Here is a 16,073-nt window from a genome sequence, read left to right on the forward strand (position 1 = left end):
TTCTCTCGTAAGGTGTGGGTAAGCGTGCCATTCCTGTCAGCCCTGGAGAGCGTGTGCGCATGCGTGGGTGAAGGGAAAAGCCGTTGGCCACACTAAGTCAGGCCGGCGCCGCTCAAGCAAAAATGTTCTTTTCCCCACGTGAGGGAAGATGAGGTGATTTACCTTTCCTCGGCCCGCACCGCGTAGCTCATGAGCGGCCTCCCCAGCAGAGCGCAGAGCTGCATTGGACCAGTGCAGGCGCCCAGGCGCGCCCCGCTTCCTCCAGCACCGCTGCCACAGACTCCGGCGGGCGTCGCTGAGTCCCGAGGCGCCTCTGAGCCCCGGCCGCCGCCGCAACTGCCCCTCCTGAAATCCAAACGGTGGCTCCTTTTCCCTCTCCCCCACCCCGGGAGAAAAGATTGCTGCGCGTGCGACGGGCGGAGAAGGGGCTTGTCTCCAGCAGCCGCCCACCTCACTTTTGACCCCCAAACCTGGCGGAGTCACAAAAACCATTGTGCATGCGCGCGCTATGCCGGCTGCCTGGATCCCGCACTGTCCGCGGGCCGGATCTAGAAGGCAATTGGGCCTGATCTGGCCAGTGGGCCTTAGTTTGCCAACCCACGGCCAAGGTGAAGAGCCACTTCAAATAAATTGGTAGACTCCCTGAGTGAGTGCTTGTGGGCCCTGCTCTTGCCACTTACCATCTGGCCTGGGGCGGGGCCTGGGGCCTCACAAGGACTGCTCTGCTGCCCAGGAAGACTCTCCTGTGGTGAGTGCCTGAGGGCCCTGCTCCTTCTTGCCACTTACCACCTGGCCTAGGGAGGGCCTGACAGGCCTCACAAGGACTGCTCCTGCCACTTACTATCTGGCCCAGGGTGGGGCCTCACAAGGATGGTTGTTGCCATTGATGCTGCTACTGCCCAGGAGGACCCGGAGGAGTGCAGAGCTCTTTTTAACATGTTTTGTTTTGTTTTTGTTTTTTAATATTTCCCTTTCCCTTTCGATTCTATATATGGGGGTGGGATGGATGTTTGGGTGGGCTGGGGAATTTGTTAGATTTTGATGAATTTGTAATTTTTGCAGTTTTTGTTTGTATTGTTTTATTGTTTTCTGGGTTGTTTTTGTTTTTTGTTTTTATTGTTTTAAGGTTTTATTGTTCTAGGCTGCGAAAGAATAATATTAATTGCCATCAATGGAGGCCACTATGAGGCCTGGGATTGCTACCGTGGAGGGGCGAGGGAGGTATGGCGGTGGGGGCAGATGTTACAGGCGAAGGGGATCGAGATATGGATACGCTCGTACCCTTTCCAATCTGCGCCCCATCCCGAGGGACGAGGGTAGGGTGAGCAAGGATTACTCACCTCCGTCACTGGTGCTGTGCAATGCCAGGTCTATAGGCAATAAAACCACCACCCTGCGAGATTTCTTTATCTCGCAGGGGGTCGACCTGGCTTGTGTGACGGAGACCTGGGTGCGCGAAGGGGCAACAGTTACCTTACGAGAGATGGCGCCCCCGGGTTTCTCTGTCCTCCACCAGTCGCGGACTGTGGGCCGGGGGGGGGAGGGGTGGCATTATTAATCCGGGAAGATTGTCCTTTCAGGGCTCTACCATCGCCATTGATCCCCGGCATCGAATGTGTTGGCCTAGTGTGGGGCTCCGAGGAGAGCTTGGCTGTCTGGCTGGTGTACCGGCCACCTAGCGCACCAGCAGCCACCCTGTCAGGCCTATTGGAGGCGGTGGCCGGCTGGGCCTTGGAGTTCCCTAACCTATTGGTATTGGGGGACTTCAACATCCATGCTGATGCCACTCCCTCCTCACAGGCTCTGGACCTGGTGTCTTCCATGGCGACACTAGGGCTCTCCCAGTTTGTTTCGGGCCCCACACATCAAGCAGGCCACACGCTGGATTTGATCTTTGGCGTCGGTATAGATGTGATCATGTCTCCTTCGATTAAGGTGCCATGGTCTGATCACTACGCTCTGAAAGCCAGGATTGACTTTCCACCCCCACCCTGCTTAGGTGGCGAGCCAATTTGGGCTCGCCCGCAGAGGCTGATGGACCCTGAGAGATTCCGCCAAGCCTTGCGGGACCTTGCTCCCCCTGGCGACTCATTGACTGAGCTTGTTGAGGGCTGGAATGCCCAGCTCCTGGCAGCCATCGATGAGATCGCACCTAAGCGCCCTCTGTGACCCCGCAGAAACCGGGCTCCCTGGTTTACCGAGGAGCTCCGGAAAATGAAGCGGGACCTCAGACGGCTAGAGCGAGTATGGCGGGGTGCCCGTGACGGAGCCTCAAGAACATCTTATAGGGCTTTTATGAAAACCTACGAGATGGCGGTGAAGGCTGCTAAGAAGTCATACTTCTCGGCCTCCATTGCATCCGCTAGCTCTCGCCCAGCGCAATTATTTAGTATAATCAGGTCTTTAACGTCCCTTGAAGGACAGCCAAATTTAAATAACAAATTGACACACGGCTGTGAGGCATTTGCGAGCTTTTTTGCGGAGAAGGTCTTGTCGCTCCGCCATGACCTCCCTGCCAATTTGGATACAATAAAGGAACTGGAGGCCCCTCGACTGTCCTCGGGTCCAGTATTGGACCACTTCGACCAGATATCCCCAGCCGATGTGGACAGACTCCTCCGAGCTGGAAAGCCCACCACCTGTCCTCTCGACCCGTGCCCGTCTTGGCTGATTAGAGCGTGTCCAGACGAGGTGCGGGCCCTCCTGGGGGATATCATCAATTTGTCCCTTGGCACGGGGACATTCCCAGGGGAACTGAAGGAGGCAGTGGTGTGCCCGCTCTTAAAGAAAACATCATTAGATCCTTTAGATCTATCCAATTACCGCCCGGTTTTGAATCTTCCGTTCCTGGGTAAGGTGATTGAGAGAGCGGTTGCTGAACAGCTTGGTGGGTTTCTGGATGAAACATCGGCTCTGGATCCATTCCAGTCCGGCTTCCGCGCTGGTCATGGGACCGAGACGGCTCTGGTCGCCCTAACAGATGACCTTCGTAGACAGCTGGATCGAGGCGGGTCGGGGCTGCTGATTCTTCTAGATCTATCAGCAGCTTTCGACATGGTCGATCACGAACTTCTGGACCACCGCCTTGCCGACGTGGGGATCCAGGGCACAGTCCTTCAATGGCTGCGCTCGTTTCTCTCTGGTCGGGGACAGAGGGTGGCGCTTGGGGGGGAATTGTCATCGCGCCACTCCTTGGTGTGTGGAGTACCTCAGGGTGCGATACTCTCCCCGATGCTTTTCAACATCTTTATGCGCCCCCTCGCCCAGCTTGTTCGGAGTTTTGGGCTGGGTTGTCATCAGTATGCCGATGACACCCAACTCTATCTGTTGATGGATGGCCATCCTGACTCGGCCCCAGACACACTCACCAGATGTTTGGAAGCTGTGGCTGGATGGTTACGTGGGAGCCGGTTGAAGCTAAATCCTTCGAAGACAGAGGTCCTGTGGCTGGGACGGGGCGATATGGGATTGGGGGGGCAACTCCCATCTCTTGCGGGGGCGCAATTAGTGCCAGCACCGTCCGTTAAGAGTTTGGGTGTAATCTTCGACACCTCCCTTTCCATGGAGGCGCAGATTGCAGCTATAACAAAGGCGGCATTTTTCCATCTCCGCCAAGCTAAGCAGTTGGCTCCTTACCTCTCTCGCCCTGACCTAGCCACTGTGATCCACACGACGGTCACCTCCAGACTGGATTATTGTAACTCGCTCTACGTGGGGCTGCCCTTGAGACTGACCCAGAAACTCCAGCGGGTGCAGAATGCTGCAGCGAGACTCCTTACGAGGTCTTCGCTGCGAGATCACATTCACCCGGTGCTATACCAGCTGCACTGGCTCCCGGTGGAGTACAGGATCAGGTTTAAGGTGCTGGTTTTAACCTTTAAAGCCCTATATGGCCTAGGACCCTCGTACCTACGGGACCGCCTCTCCTGGTATGCCCCACAGAGAAACCTACGGTCTTCAAATAAAAACATCTTGAAGGTCCCAGGCCTCAGAGAGGTTAGGCTGGCCTCAACTAGAGCCAGGGCTTTTTCGGCTGTGGCTCCGATCTGGTGGAACGCTCTGTCACAAGAGACCAGGGCCTTGCGGGACTTGACATCTTTCCGCAGGGCCTGCAAGACAGAGCTGTTCCACCAGGCCTTTGGCCAGGGCACAGCCTGACTCCCTCCCTCGGCAGTCTTTGCAGAGCTCTGGCCCAATGGTTGCCAGTGGCTTGAATTAATTAATTTTTATAATGAATGATTTTAGAATGTTGTTTATGTTGTACTTTTGTACTGTTTTATTGTTGTTAGCCGCCCTGAGCCCGGCTTCGGCTGGGGAGGGCGGGATATAAATAAAATTTATTATTATTATTATTATAAGGATATATCTAAACATCAGACCTGATACTTATATGTCAGCAGAACCGTCTGACGGAGCAGATAGGACGTTCTAGAAAAGCATGCATGCCTTGTGATGGGAAAAGGGACTTCTGTAAAAATGCAACCATTGCAGCCCAGAGTAGGAAACAATGAGGTTTCGTAACACAGCGGAAGAAGACTGTTAGGAAGCCAAGCTGCTGCTGGTTCTCATTTAGTGATCTTTAGTACAGGTTGAGGCTCAGAGCGACAGTTCAAGCACAGTGCTCAGAATTTAGTCTTCTTTTCTGCAAACAGGAATCTTCTGGGCTTATCACTCTGGTAGGGAAATGAATTACATGAAGGTTTATTTCAAAAGGAAGGCAGAGAGAGATTTTTAGGTAGTCTACCGAGCAGTTCTGCACGAGGGTAATTGAAAAGGCAAGCTTTGCACCCTGGAAAGTTCATCTTCAGCTTGGATTTTAATCTGAGCTGGGGCTCTTTCCCCACTTCCCACCTGCCACACCTCCTTCAGAACACCCCCTCCTCTTCACTGCTGTTCCATCAGGGGCATCATGGGAGGGACGGAATCATAGAATCATGGAATTGTGGAGTTGGGAGGGACCCCCAGGATCATGCAGTCGAAGTCCCTGCATTGCAAAAATATGCAGCTGACTCATAAGGAGATCAAACCAGCAATTTTGGTGTTATCAGCACCACAAACTATCCAACTGAGCTAACGCAAAACTCTTTCCCCACTCCCTTTTGCCTTGCATGCTGCTATGCTGTGACCCAGACACCAGGAGCACTGGGAAGTATGAATTTCTCAGCGTTTCTGACCTTGCTAACTGCATTTCCCAGCCAGGTGCCTAATTTGTAGCTGAAGCAGTGTGCTGGGCACCAGAAAGGCATGGGGCGGGAATGGAGAGCAGGAAAAACTTCTATTCCAACACTCTGCTGCCACCACTGGAGCAGCAAAAACAGATAAGGGAAGTGGGCACATGTTGGGATCTGGGGGAAGGATTGGGCCCTGTTCCATCCCGGGTGACACCAAAGGGGTGTAAGTGCAACAGGATCTGATTTGGATTGGTGCTGGGTTTGGATGAGCGGAGCTATTTTATGCAAGCTGAGTAGAGTTTACCTTTTGGCTTGCCTTGCATTCTGCTTCTTTTCCAGGACTGAAGTGAATTTGTTCATAGGTGTTCTCTGCAGTGAAGACATTCCTTTTTGAGGAAAAGGCTTTGGAGAACGGATCAGGGCTCTTTTTGCATGGATTCACAGTATAGACCTGTGCCTTAGAGGATCTCCCAGTCTTCACAGAGATTTGATCATAAGTCTCTTTGGGCTGTATTAGTGAAGACTGGAGAAGCTTTTCTGAATTGGGGTCATGGGTGATGCCCTTTGACCAAGTAAAAGGAATCTGTTCATAAGTATTGCTTGCCTCATCAAGATCATCACCATGGAGGGGTGCTGTGGATTTAGGGTGTTTCATCTTAATAATCTGCCCATGCATGTTTCCCCTTGGCAAACCTGGCAAACTCTGGGGGTGGTTTGGTTCCTGAGGCTCTTTCTCAAACACAAGAGAGCTGGCATAGGCTGCAAATGGAGACTGCGAACCCCAGAGTTCTGAGGAGGTCACAGGCTTATTAGGTAACTTAGGAGACAGCTTGGGAGGAGCTGAAGCAGGAGGGTTTAGCATTGCTTTCTTGGGTGTAGCAACAGAGGATGGACCACTGGTGGGGACAGGGAATGCCAAACAGCTCTTGTCTTGGTCTCGGCTAATTATAGAGTAAGTAGTTTCTGGACGGGAGTTTTCTGTGACTTTTTTGCCACATAGACTATCAGATTGCTTAGTCAATGCAAACACAGTACTTGTTTTTTTCTTGTAGGGAGGGGCACTAACTTGGCCAGGTTCTTCAAGCTTTGGCAAACTGTCCACCAACACTTTGCACATGTCTTTTGGCACCTCCAGGCTCCTGTTGTCTAATGGGTGTTTCTTCACTGCTGAATAAGCAATGCTTCCTTCGGTTCCAAAGTCTTCCTCAAAGGTTTCTGCTATTAGCAAGCAGCTCTTGTCTGGCACCAGTGGGGCTGCTTCGGGGTCCTGCTGAGATAGAAAGGGGCAGGGAAGCAAGAAGAAATGGCTGAGATTAATGTCCAGTTCTTAAACAAGGATTTCAAGATGAGAGAGGACAGTGATCTTTTCAAAGAACATCAAAAAGAGCTCTTGTGAGTCAGGCCATTGGCTTATCCATTCCAGCATCCTGTTCCCACAGTGGCCAACTGGATGCCTATGGGAAGCCCTGAGGCAGGACCTGAGCACAGCTCTCCGCTTCTGATTTCCAGCAACCAGCATATGGAGGCATATCACGCCCCCCCCCCCCAGTTGTACACACAGCCATCCTGCCTGGTAGTCAGTAGGGGTGGAGAAAGAAGTTTGATTCAGTTCACATTTCAAGGTGAACCTACATAAAGAATTTCACTGGCTGCTGGCTATGTTCCTGGTTTTGGTGTGTGAAGCCCTATAGAGCTTCGGCTCAGGATACCTGAAAGATGGTCTCACCCCTTCTATACCTAGTTGATCACTAGGCTCTTCAGGTGAGGGTGACCAGCAGATGCCATCTTGCCAGAAGGTCCATTCTGCGCAACATAGGAACCAGGCCTTTTTTGTGGTCGCACCTCCTCTTTGGAATTTCCTCCCCTTGAATATTAGGCACTGTCTCTCTTACCTTTTCGGCACCTACTGAAGACCTTTCTCTTCCAACTTTTAAGTAGAGCGAGGGTTTGCCTCTTTTAGTAATTGGTCTGTTTAAAGCCATTTAAACTACTGAAAACCACTGCCAGCATCTTTCTAACAGTAGCCACTCAGAGCTTTTTCCTCAAGAAAAATCTACCTCTGGGCTCAGCTTCCGGTTCTCCCTTGACAAAGACTCCTGCTGCTCCTGAAGCTTTTTCCTGGGTGTCGCTGGCTGGGGGCTGCTGTCTTCTTTTGCTGGCCTGGGGGCTGGTGAGCTGCCAGACTCTTCTCTGGTCAGCTCCGAAGTGGTGCTTGCAGAGCTTTGCTGGAAAGCTCTTGGCTGATGCACAGAGATTTCATCATAGATGCTTCTTTCCTCTTGCTATCAGGGTATGGAAAAGAAATAGAAAGGGGGATAACAGTAGTTAGATTTGCAAGAGGATTTGGAGGAAAAATGGAATGCTGAATTAGATGGACCTTTGCTCCAAGGAATATGTCACTTTCAGTTTTTCTCAACTTTTCATTTTCCCAGCCTTAAATGTTAACACATAGAGTTTTCAGGCAGCTGTAGAAGTTAAATGAATCCTTTCCTGGAGCATCCCTGCAGTTGAAGGAATACAAAGCCCAGTGTCCCTTGACCCCCATAACCTCCTTGTCCACTCCACACCCATCAAACTACAGCCCCCCCCCCCCGGCCTGCCTGCACCCTGCCAGCTACAGCCTTCCCAACCACCCCAAACCCCCAGGGCCTGCTCCTTCTCAGGGTCTCCTTATTGTTTTTATTCAGCATGGCTGCTGGATGGGCAGCTGCCAGGCCGGAGAGTCAAAGCTTCCCACGGTGGCACTGGCAGTGTCAGCAGTGGTGCCCCCCTTGTGCCACTCCCCCTTTCTCTTCCCCCGGGCCTGGTGCAAGACTTTCCCCCTCTTTCCCTCCACCCACCTTCTCCAACTTGGGCAGAGGAGGTGGCGGTGGCAGCGGAGGAGGAGGAGAAGGCCTCACTAGGCAACTCTCTCTACCTCTGCTTCCCCCAACACCAAGCCATTTGCGGTTAGCGTATCTCTATGAAGATGGGAATTTGGGACTCTGTATGAGAAAGTGAGAAGCCGTGATGGTTTAAGGGTTTTTGTGACGGTCCCAGCATTTTGTGGGCAGTTGGAGACTATGCTCTAGACTTGTGTTTTCTATTCCAACCTTCAGGATCAAACTCCAATAACAAAGTTATAAAAAGGTAAAGGTACCCCTGCCCGTACGGGCCAGTTGTGACCGACTCTAGGGTTGCGCACTCATCTCGCTCAAGAGGCCGGGAGCCGGCGCTGTCCGAAGACACTTCCGGGTCACGTGGCCAGCGTGACTAAGCTGCATCTGGCGAGCCAGCACCAGCGCCGCACACGGAAACGCCGTTTACCTTCCCGCTAGAAAGAGGGTGCTTGCACTTAGGGGTGCTTTCGAACTGCTAAGTAGGCAGGAGCTAGGACCGAACGACGGGAGCTCACCCTGCCGCGGGGATTCGAACCGCCGACCTTTCGATCGGCAGGTCCTAGGCTCTGTGGTTTAACCCACAGCGCCACCCGCGTCCCCAACAAAGTTATAATAAAACATAAAAACAACACAGAAGATCAAGCATGAAAATGCACCCCCAACCCCCCAATAAAACCCAACAAAATCCTGCAAATTATATCAGAAAGTTAAAATAGGCTATAAAACGTGTTGAAACATCTGGGCACATAAAGAGGTGCTTATCCAATTTTAGGGTACCATCATGTCCAGATGAACTGGATTGATGATCACATTGCTGTACTTGACTAAAAGCAACAGGATGACTCTATCTGTGGTTGCTTTTGGCAAAATTAATGCTCAGATCAGCAATTCAGTTCACATGATGACTATAGGAAGGATTATATTTTTGAAACAAAGTCTAATGCTTGACTCACATTTGGACAGGCCATAGTCAGATTTTCTCCGAAAGGCTCTATCTTGGAAGTCTGGTAGTAGCTTATGAGCTCCGCAAGGCTTGGATGGGTCTGGGTGTCCCCTGATATGACATAACATCCATTCCGTTGACAACTGATGACAAAATGGCGGCATCGATCTTTTCCCCTGCAGTCAAAAGAAGTGCCCCTTTTAGGACTAGGCAGAGAGGAATTTCCACTGGTCTAGGAGTGTGGGCAAAGGGAGCAGAAGATCTGGGCGCATTGTTAGTGCAGCTACTAAGCTACTAAGTCCGCTTCAGAGAACATGATTCATGTCCTTGACTGTGACGGGGGCAACTCAGCTCCATGCACAGCCTGAAAACAGGGCTTGACCAGGGATGCTTCCAATGTCCTCCTCATTTAAATTTCAACCTGAATTAGCAAAGCACTCAGCCCATACAATCACTCAACACATTAAAAAAAAAATATTTTATTTTAATAATAATAATTTTATTATTTATATCCTGCGCATCTGACTGGGTTGCCCCAATACAATAGAAATGTTTGAGAGATTCAGAAATGAACAATAGCTTTCCTGTTTGACTTCGTATGGTCCACAACTCAATACAGCATACATCTAAAGCATTATTATACTACTTTTAACAGCCATGGAGAAGCTTGGGAACTGTAGTTTATAGTTTATCAAGGGTGCTGAGCTCACAGAGCTGCAGTTTCCAGCACCCATAACAAACTACAGTTCCCAGGATGCTCCATGCCTGTAAAAGTTCTTTAAGCGTATGATTTGGAGGTAACCCCAGTTGATCCTTCGTTGTTCTGGGTTTCCTAACTTTGTCTGGATTACTGTGCACCCAGGTTGGCAGCCATCGCCATGTCTTGTGGCAGTGAGTTCTAGAGTTTAACTATTTTCTCTGTTCAGAAGTGCTTATTTCCGTATGTCCCAAATCTCTCACCATTTAGCTTTGGTGGACAATCCCTGGTTCTAGTATTAATGAGAAAGAGTGAAAAACGTCTCTCCCGTCAGTTTCTCCACAACAGACATGCTTTTATAAACTACTATCGTGCCCCCAACCTGCGTCACCTTTTCTTCCTATACTAAAAAGCCACAAATGATTGTGACCTTTCCTCATACAGGAGTTGCTCTAGACCCCCATCATATTGGTTGCCCTGCTTTGCATTGTCCACTTCTATCCAATAGCCTTTTTTAGTAACTGCCACCAGAACTGCTGGCATTTGCGGGTAAAGCCCAACCACACTAGCAGCAACCAAGAGTCCTCTCCAGGATACAAACCTGGGCAGTGTGCAGGGATGTCCTGGGCTTCCCAGAGAACAAGACCCCCTGTCTCTCGGCCTCACTGATGTGGTCCAAAGGAAAGCAGAGCAAGACGTTGGGCACCAGCTTGGCTGCAGGAGTTGCTGGAAGGAGGCAGACAAGGCGCCATCCAACCGTCTTAGGGACTCCACTCCGAATTTGTGTAGGGTTTACTCCTTAGCCTTTTCTTCTTCTGAAGATATTCCACAAGGCAGCAGAGCTTTAGGATCAGAGTTTTCCTTCTCTTAGATGGGCTCCCTAGGCGGACAAGACCCATCTGCCCCTCACATCCCTTTATAGCACGGACAGAAACTGCCTTCTTAACCGTTGGGCACACCCTTGGACTCATCCACTCCATCTGCCAAAGCCTGTCTTCGCATGTAGGGGAAGACACAACTCTCTGAGGGTTTGAGTCCCATTAGCTACCCACACCTGGTTGAACTGGCCAGTCAAAGCCATTCCTGGGATTGTGGCCACTTCTGCATGCTGACAGCTTCTAGGAGCCACAGGTGAGAGCTGAGTGCAGGGTGAGGACCAAAGGCGGACAAAGTACCTCAGAAGGAGCAGGACATGTTCCCAACCAAAGGTACTGTCCCTCCGCTAACACATGACACACCCACCAGAACTGTACACATTTACAAATCAGGCCAGTTGCTGCTTCTGAACAATTGTCAAGGCAGCTCCATATGTGCAGCACTGCAGTAGTCCAGAAGTCCTGCCTGGAAGTCAGTGGGGCGCAAAAAACAGAAAGGTACAGAATAGGGACCTCCATGATCATAGGCTTCATTTGGCCTATTAAAAACTCCAAAGCACCCTAGAAAATGTTCCTAAGAGCCACTAGCTCCCATAAGATAAATTTCATTCTTTTGTTTCTCATATTTGTTTACAACATAGCAAGTATAATAACAGATGCCAAATAAAGTAAAAGTCGAAAGGATATCTAGCGGTAAACATATAGGAACAAATTTCCATACCAAAATCAAACATAATAAATTAACATCACAAAGGTTCTGCTTAGCACATGAGGGTTTACCTTATTATACATTAGTACATTAGAAAAAGACTGCATTTTTCATGGAGGAAGTTATCTTGTTGGCTGTGCTCTCTGCTTCTCATCATATATTTAATTCTTTTAAGCAGAGCAGTACCAGAAGCCTGAATACTGACCTTCTGTATAAGAAGGAGTACCTCTTCATGGAAAGTCACCACAGAAGGATTGAATTCAGACATAGCATTTGAGAGAAGAGATGGACAGAGCCCGTCATTAGGCTTTGGGTGTGCAATAAATGCTTTTCATTTGACTACAAATGAGCCACAGTGACAGAAGCCACCATGCAGAGACTCATCAAGGGCCTTTGGCACATTAACACGTCTGAATTTGCATGAGTACTTCTTTCACCATTTGTGGTATGACTACCAAACTATCTGAATGGTCTCGATCAGGAGTCAGTTTTCTCTGAACAATCGGCTGCCTAAGGACTGGAGTTGCTCTTATGTCACAGAAAGTGATGCTTTGAAGGGGAGCCAGGCTCCACCATAGGACTGGGGAATCCTCCCGTGGTCGCTGGGCTGCAACCCCTAGCATTCTTGGTCATTGGTCCCGCTGGCTACGGCTGTGGGGAGCTGGAGTCCAACATCCCTGCTCTGTAACAAAATGGACAGCACCAAAGCTTCAAGGGTCTCACAGTTGTGGGGCAGAGGTGTCCATGCCATGTCCTGGCCATGCTGAGGACATCACAAATGGCACCCTGAGAGGAGAAGGCACTTCCCCACAAATCAACTCAGAAGCCTGTAAAAATCCATGGAGAATAAGGCTATCAAGGGCTGCTAGCCACACCAGTCACTATACAGTTTTTCAGAAGGTGGCTGAAAGAAGGCAGAAATAGTTCCTGCTGAAACTCTACTGGCATGGAGTTCCACAGGGCAAGTTGCCAGAGGGAAGCTGCCATATCCCATATACTTACCAAACAATCGCTTAAGGATGGTAGACCAGGATCCATCCCCACCCCACTTATAAACCTTGGGCCAAAATAATCATTTCAGTGTCAACAGAGCCAAACAATATCACCAATGGATCTCACCACCTGTAGATGAAACCTGCAGAATTTGATCCAAAATCAACTTACAGTAAATCCACTGAAGTTAATGGACATGCCTAACTTAGTTCCCCTCATTTCAGCAGGTCTATTCTGAGTAGAACTTGATTCAATTCAGTCTTAGGAGGTACAACTGAGAGTACTGCATCACAGTATTGCATTTCCTCCTGATTGCAGTCAGTGGCCTCATATTACATGCATCTCTGGAATTTGTTCCCGGTTGCCCCATCATTCCTTCTCTTTCCAGTGCTCGGGTGACACACGCTGCTCCCTAAGTAGTCTACCTAAGACCATCTACACACAAGAGAGAAAGCTTTCAGGAGGCTTGAAGGGGCCCAGGGCTTTCAGAAGAACACCAAATTTATATAGAGACAGCAACCCTTGGGTTGGCCATCCACCCAAACCACCCCATGGGGACTGAGTGGCCACAGAAAGTGGACTGCCTATTGGAGGAGAATGGCAGAGAGCGAGAGCAGTGATTCTACATGACATTCTGCTGGAAGTCCAAAACAAACAAACAAAAACCCAGTATAAGACAATTTGAAAATGGTGACATTTTCCAGCCCAAAGAGACAATCTAAACTCAAAAGCTTACCTGTAGGAGAGGATGTATCCAAACGATCTCTCATTTAATCGGATGAGAAAACTGCCAAAGCTTTTTTCTTTCAGCTGCTCTTCAGTTTGCCTGTACAAAGAGACAGCTTCTTTTATAATGTCACAGCCTGATTTGGTACAGAAGTAGAGGTTAGACATAAAAGATTCTATCAGTTTTTGTTTTGTCTCCATTTCTCATTTTTCCAATTGTTAATTCAGTTCTTAACATTTCCAGATCAGTTTGCATTTTTTAAAAGTCCTCAAGAAAAGTGGATCTAATAAATCCTATCCCGATGATCTATTCACTAACCCACAGCAACCCTAGCATGGACTCTCCTGTTAAGCACATTTTCTTTTCTTAATAAAAAGAGAAAGGTACAAAACCAGCAGCCTCCCATCAATCCCAAATCATCTAGTTCAAAAGACAGTGGCAATTAACTAAAACATTCATTTCAGTGCTTTTCTCCTTACTTCCTTGTAATGAATCCATGGAACCATTCTGGCAAGCTGCCGTCCTGTAACATAAGAGGAACTTGCGTCTGCAGAAACCACCTCAGCACCAGGTCCTTGAGCTTCTCGGAGGGCTGGTTCTCAATTTCCAGGCTGGCTTCCATCCCTCAAGCCAATTGCTGGTGCCTACTATTTATCCAGAGATGGAAATAGCTGAAAGGGGGAGGGGAGGAACGGAAGAGTTGCGTGGTCTGTATTATAGCTTCCTAGAGATCTCATTTCCTTACAGCTTTCTCTTCCAAAGAGTAAAAATATAAACAGAGGATCATGTTTCCTCAATAGCAGGGATAGCATGCAACTTTCCTTTGGGGCAACTCATGTGACTTTCAAATTGTCTGACAGAGCCTGACCCCCTAGCTATTGTATTTTGTTGCATTTTTATCCCACCTTTTTCTCCAAGGAGCTCTAGGTGACACATACAGCTCCCCTACTCCTTATTTAATTTCCACAACAACGCTGTGAGGTAGGCCTGAGGTCACCCAGTGAGTTTCACCGCTGAATGGGGAAGCAAACTCTGGTCTCCCAGGTCACAGTCCAACACTCTAACCATTGCACTTCACTGTTAGCAGAGGTCCACTAACAAGGCCCACATGTGACCCCTAGCAGCTGTTATTCAGAAGCATATCAGTTGCAACAGGGGAGGCAGAACCCAGCCATCATGGCTGTAGCCATTAGGAATGCGGGAAGAAATTGGATTCTGTTCTCAGTTAAAGGTGGACCTACATTAAGAATGGAAAGAACTGTACCGGCTGCCGAGCTAAGGTCAGGGTATGGCTTTGGTGTGTATCACTTGGAACTGGAAGCAGCGCCTCATCCCTTATATCCAATTAATATCCAATTGATCAATGAGCACTGCAAGGGAGCATCTCCTGCAAATGCCGTCTGCTCAGGAGGCCCATCCATGCAATGTTGAAATTGGGCCTTTTGTGTGGTGGCTCCTCCCCCTGGGAATCCCCTTCCTGTGAATATTAGGCAGGTACCATCTCTGTTGCCTTTAAGCATCCACCGAAGATCTTCCTCTTCCAGCAAGCCTTTTAAGTTGGGATCTTTCCTAGTCCAGATCCATACTGGAATTGTTTATAAGATGTTACTCATCATTGCCAGCCCAGGGCTCCATTGGGCAGAAGGCTGGGATGTAAATTTAATAAGCAAACAAAGAACAAACAAGCACTATTAGGGTGGATAACATTTTTCAGGCCAAGGGCCACATTGTGCCATGGTCAACCCTCCAGGGGCCACATGCCAACATTCTGTTTTTTAAAAAGTACACTAGATGGGGTTCTGCAGGGTTGTCACAAAAACCTTTTGACATCATAGAGTCAAAGCAGGAAGAACCAAAATTTTGTTTTTTAAAATATAATTTTGAGGGTTTCTGAAATAGAGTCGCAAAGTGATTTCATGCTCTTTATTCAGCTCATAGTGGTGAGGAGGAATGAATGAAAGTCCCCTCAAAGTATCTGCTTTATATACATTACTTACACAATGGGCTGCACATGATTGGCTAATTCCGGAATTCTACTGTAAGCCAATCAGGTTGTGGATTCACTTCTATCTGGAGAATGATTGGGTGGTTCCTGCCAACCAATCATACTGCTGCATTGTTCTAGGACCAATCAGACTGCTGCAGTTTGGATCCTATTCAACTCAGTACATAACACCCCTCCCCTCTAAGTTCCAGTCCTGCCCGGGAGGTCGCATTCATAGTCCTCGAGGTACGCCGGTGGCCTACGTGTGCATTGAGGCCTGGGGTGTTCCCTGGTCCGGGGTTCAGGTTCTGGCTCGTGTTCCAAGGATGCTGGCTGTGATGGGGCTGTTTGGTCTGGCGCAACCGGCTCGCTCAGTCGTGGTTCTAGTTTCGGTGTCCTTTCGGCCTCGCGGGTCCTCTCTGTATTTGCTGATTCTGCCTCTCCTGCTGGCCCCTCCTGCTCTATGGGCCTCACTGCCCCACTGTTCCCTTGGGACTCCTCTGACCTGTCCTCCTCCTGGTTTTCTCCCGGGAATCGTCATCGTATCTGGTCGCAGTGGCGGCACCAGCATTGCCCCCCATCCGTTAGCACCTCGTACGACACGGGGCCAGTGACCCTGGTGACTGTGGCGGGTACCCATGCTGGGCCTGCCCCAAAATTCTTTGTGTACACTGGGTCCTGAGCCTCGAAGGTCCGGGGGTTCCTGCCTTCCCCCACCACTACCTCATCCTGAGCTCTATCGGGGTGAAGGCGGTCCAATCTGATTGCAAGGCGCCGACCCATTAGTAGTTCAGCGGGGCTCCGGCCAGTCGTTGAGCTGGGGGTGCTGTGCTGTGCTAGGAGGAATGTGGCAAGGCGGTACTCCCAATCCCCTTGAGTCATGCGGCGAAGGGTGTCCTTGGTGGTCCACACCATGCGTTCTGCTTGGCCATTGGTGGCAGGGTGGAATGGCGCTGAACGGATGTGGCGGATGGCGTTCTGCGCTGTGAAGGTTTGGAATTCTCCTGACGTAAATGCAGTCCCGTTGTCTGAGACAAGAGTGTCAGGGAGCCTGTGGGTTGCAAACAGCCTGCGTAGTACCCGGATGGCTGCGGG

General features: G+C 49.7%; 1 protein-coding gene across 3 annotated transcripts; it reads right to left on the reverse strand.

The window, feature by feature from the left end:
• Positions 1–4,361: 4,361 nt before the first annotated feature.
• Positions 4,362–13,674, reverse strand: SH2D7 (SH2 domain containing 7). Of its 3 annotated transcripts, none has more exons than XM_081170124.1 (6): positions 13,474–13,674; positions 13,004–13,093; positions 9,004–9,169; positions 7,229–7,453; positions 5,476–6,438; positions 4,362–4,984 (listed from the first exon to the last, which is right to left on the reverse strand). In XM_081170124.1, the coding sequence occupies exons 1-6, from the start codon at positions 13,614–13,616 to the stop codon at positions 4,925–4,927; spliced, it is 1,647 nt and encodes a 548-aa protein (XP_081026250.1). In that variant the 5' UTR covers positions 13,617–13,674; the 3' UTR covers positions 4,362–4,924. The 3 variants fall into 3 exon arrangements, with proteins under 3 accessions (XP_081026250.1, XP_081026251.1, XP_081026249.1); XM_081170125.1 differs by having other exon boundaries at positions 4,362–4,673; positions 5,476–6,441; XM_081170123.1 differs by having other exon boundaries at positions 5,476–6,441.
• Between the last annotated feature and the right edge of the window lie 2,399 nt (positions 13,675–16,073).

This window comes from Podarcis bocagei, assembly GCF_964188305.1.
Source record: "Podarcis bocagei genome assembly, chromosome: 14".
NCBI lineage: Eukaryota > Metazoa > Chordata > Lepidosauria > Squamata > Lacertidae > Podarcis > Podarcis bocagei.

Excerpts from the sequence above, each read along its gene's own strand:
- SH2D7 (XM_081170123.1), bottom strand. The coding sequence starts at position 13,616 with ATGGAAGCCAGCCTGGAAATTGAGAACCAGCCCTCCGAGAAGCTCAAG. Across the intron at positions 13,094-13,473 it reads CATGGATTCATTACAAGGAA|GCAAACTGAAGAGCAGCTGA; the intron begins GTAAGGAGAAAA and ends CTCTTTGTACAG. Across the intron at positions 4,985-5,475 it reads AATGCAAGGCAAGCCAAAAG|GGACTTCGACTGCATGATCC; the intron begins GTAAACTCTACT and ends TTTGCAATGCAG.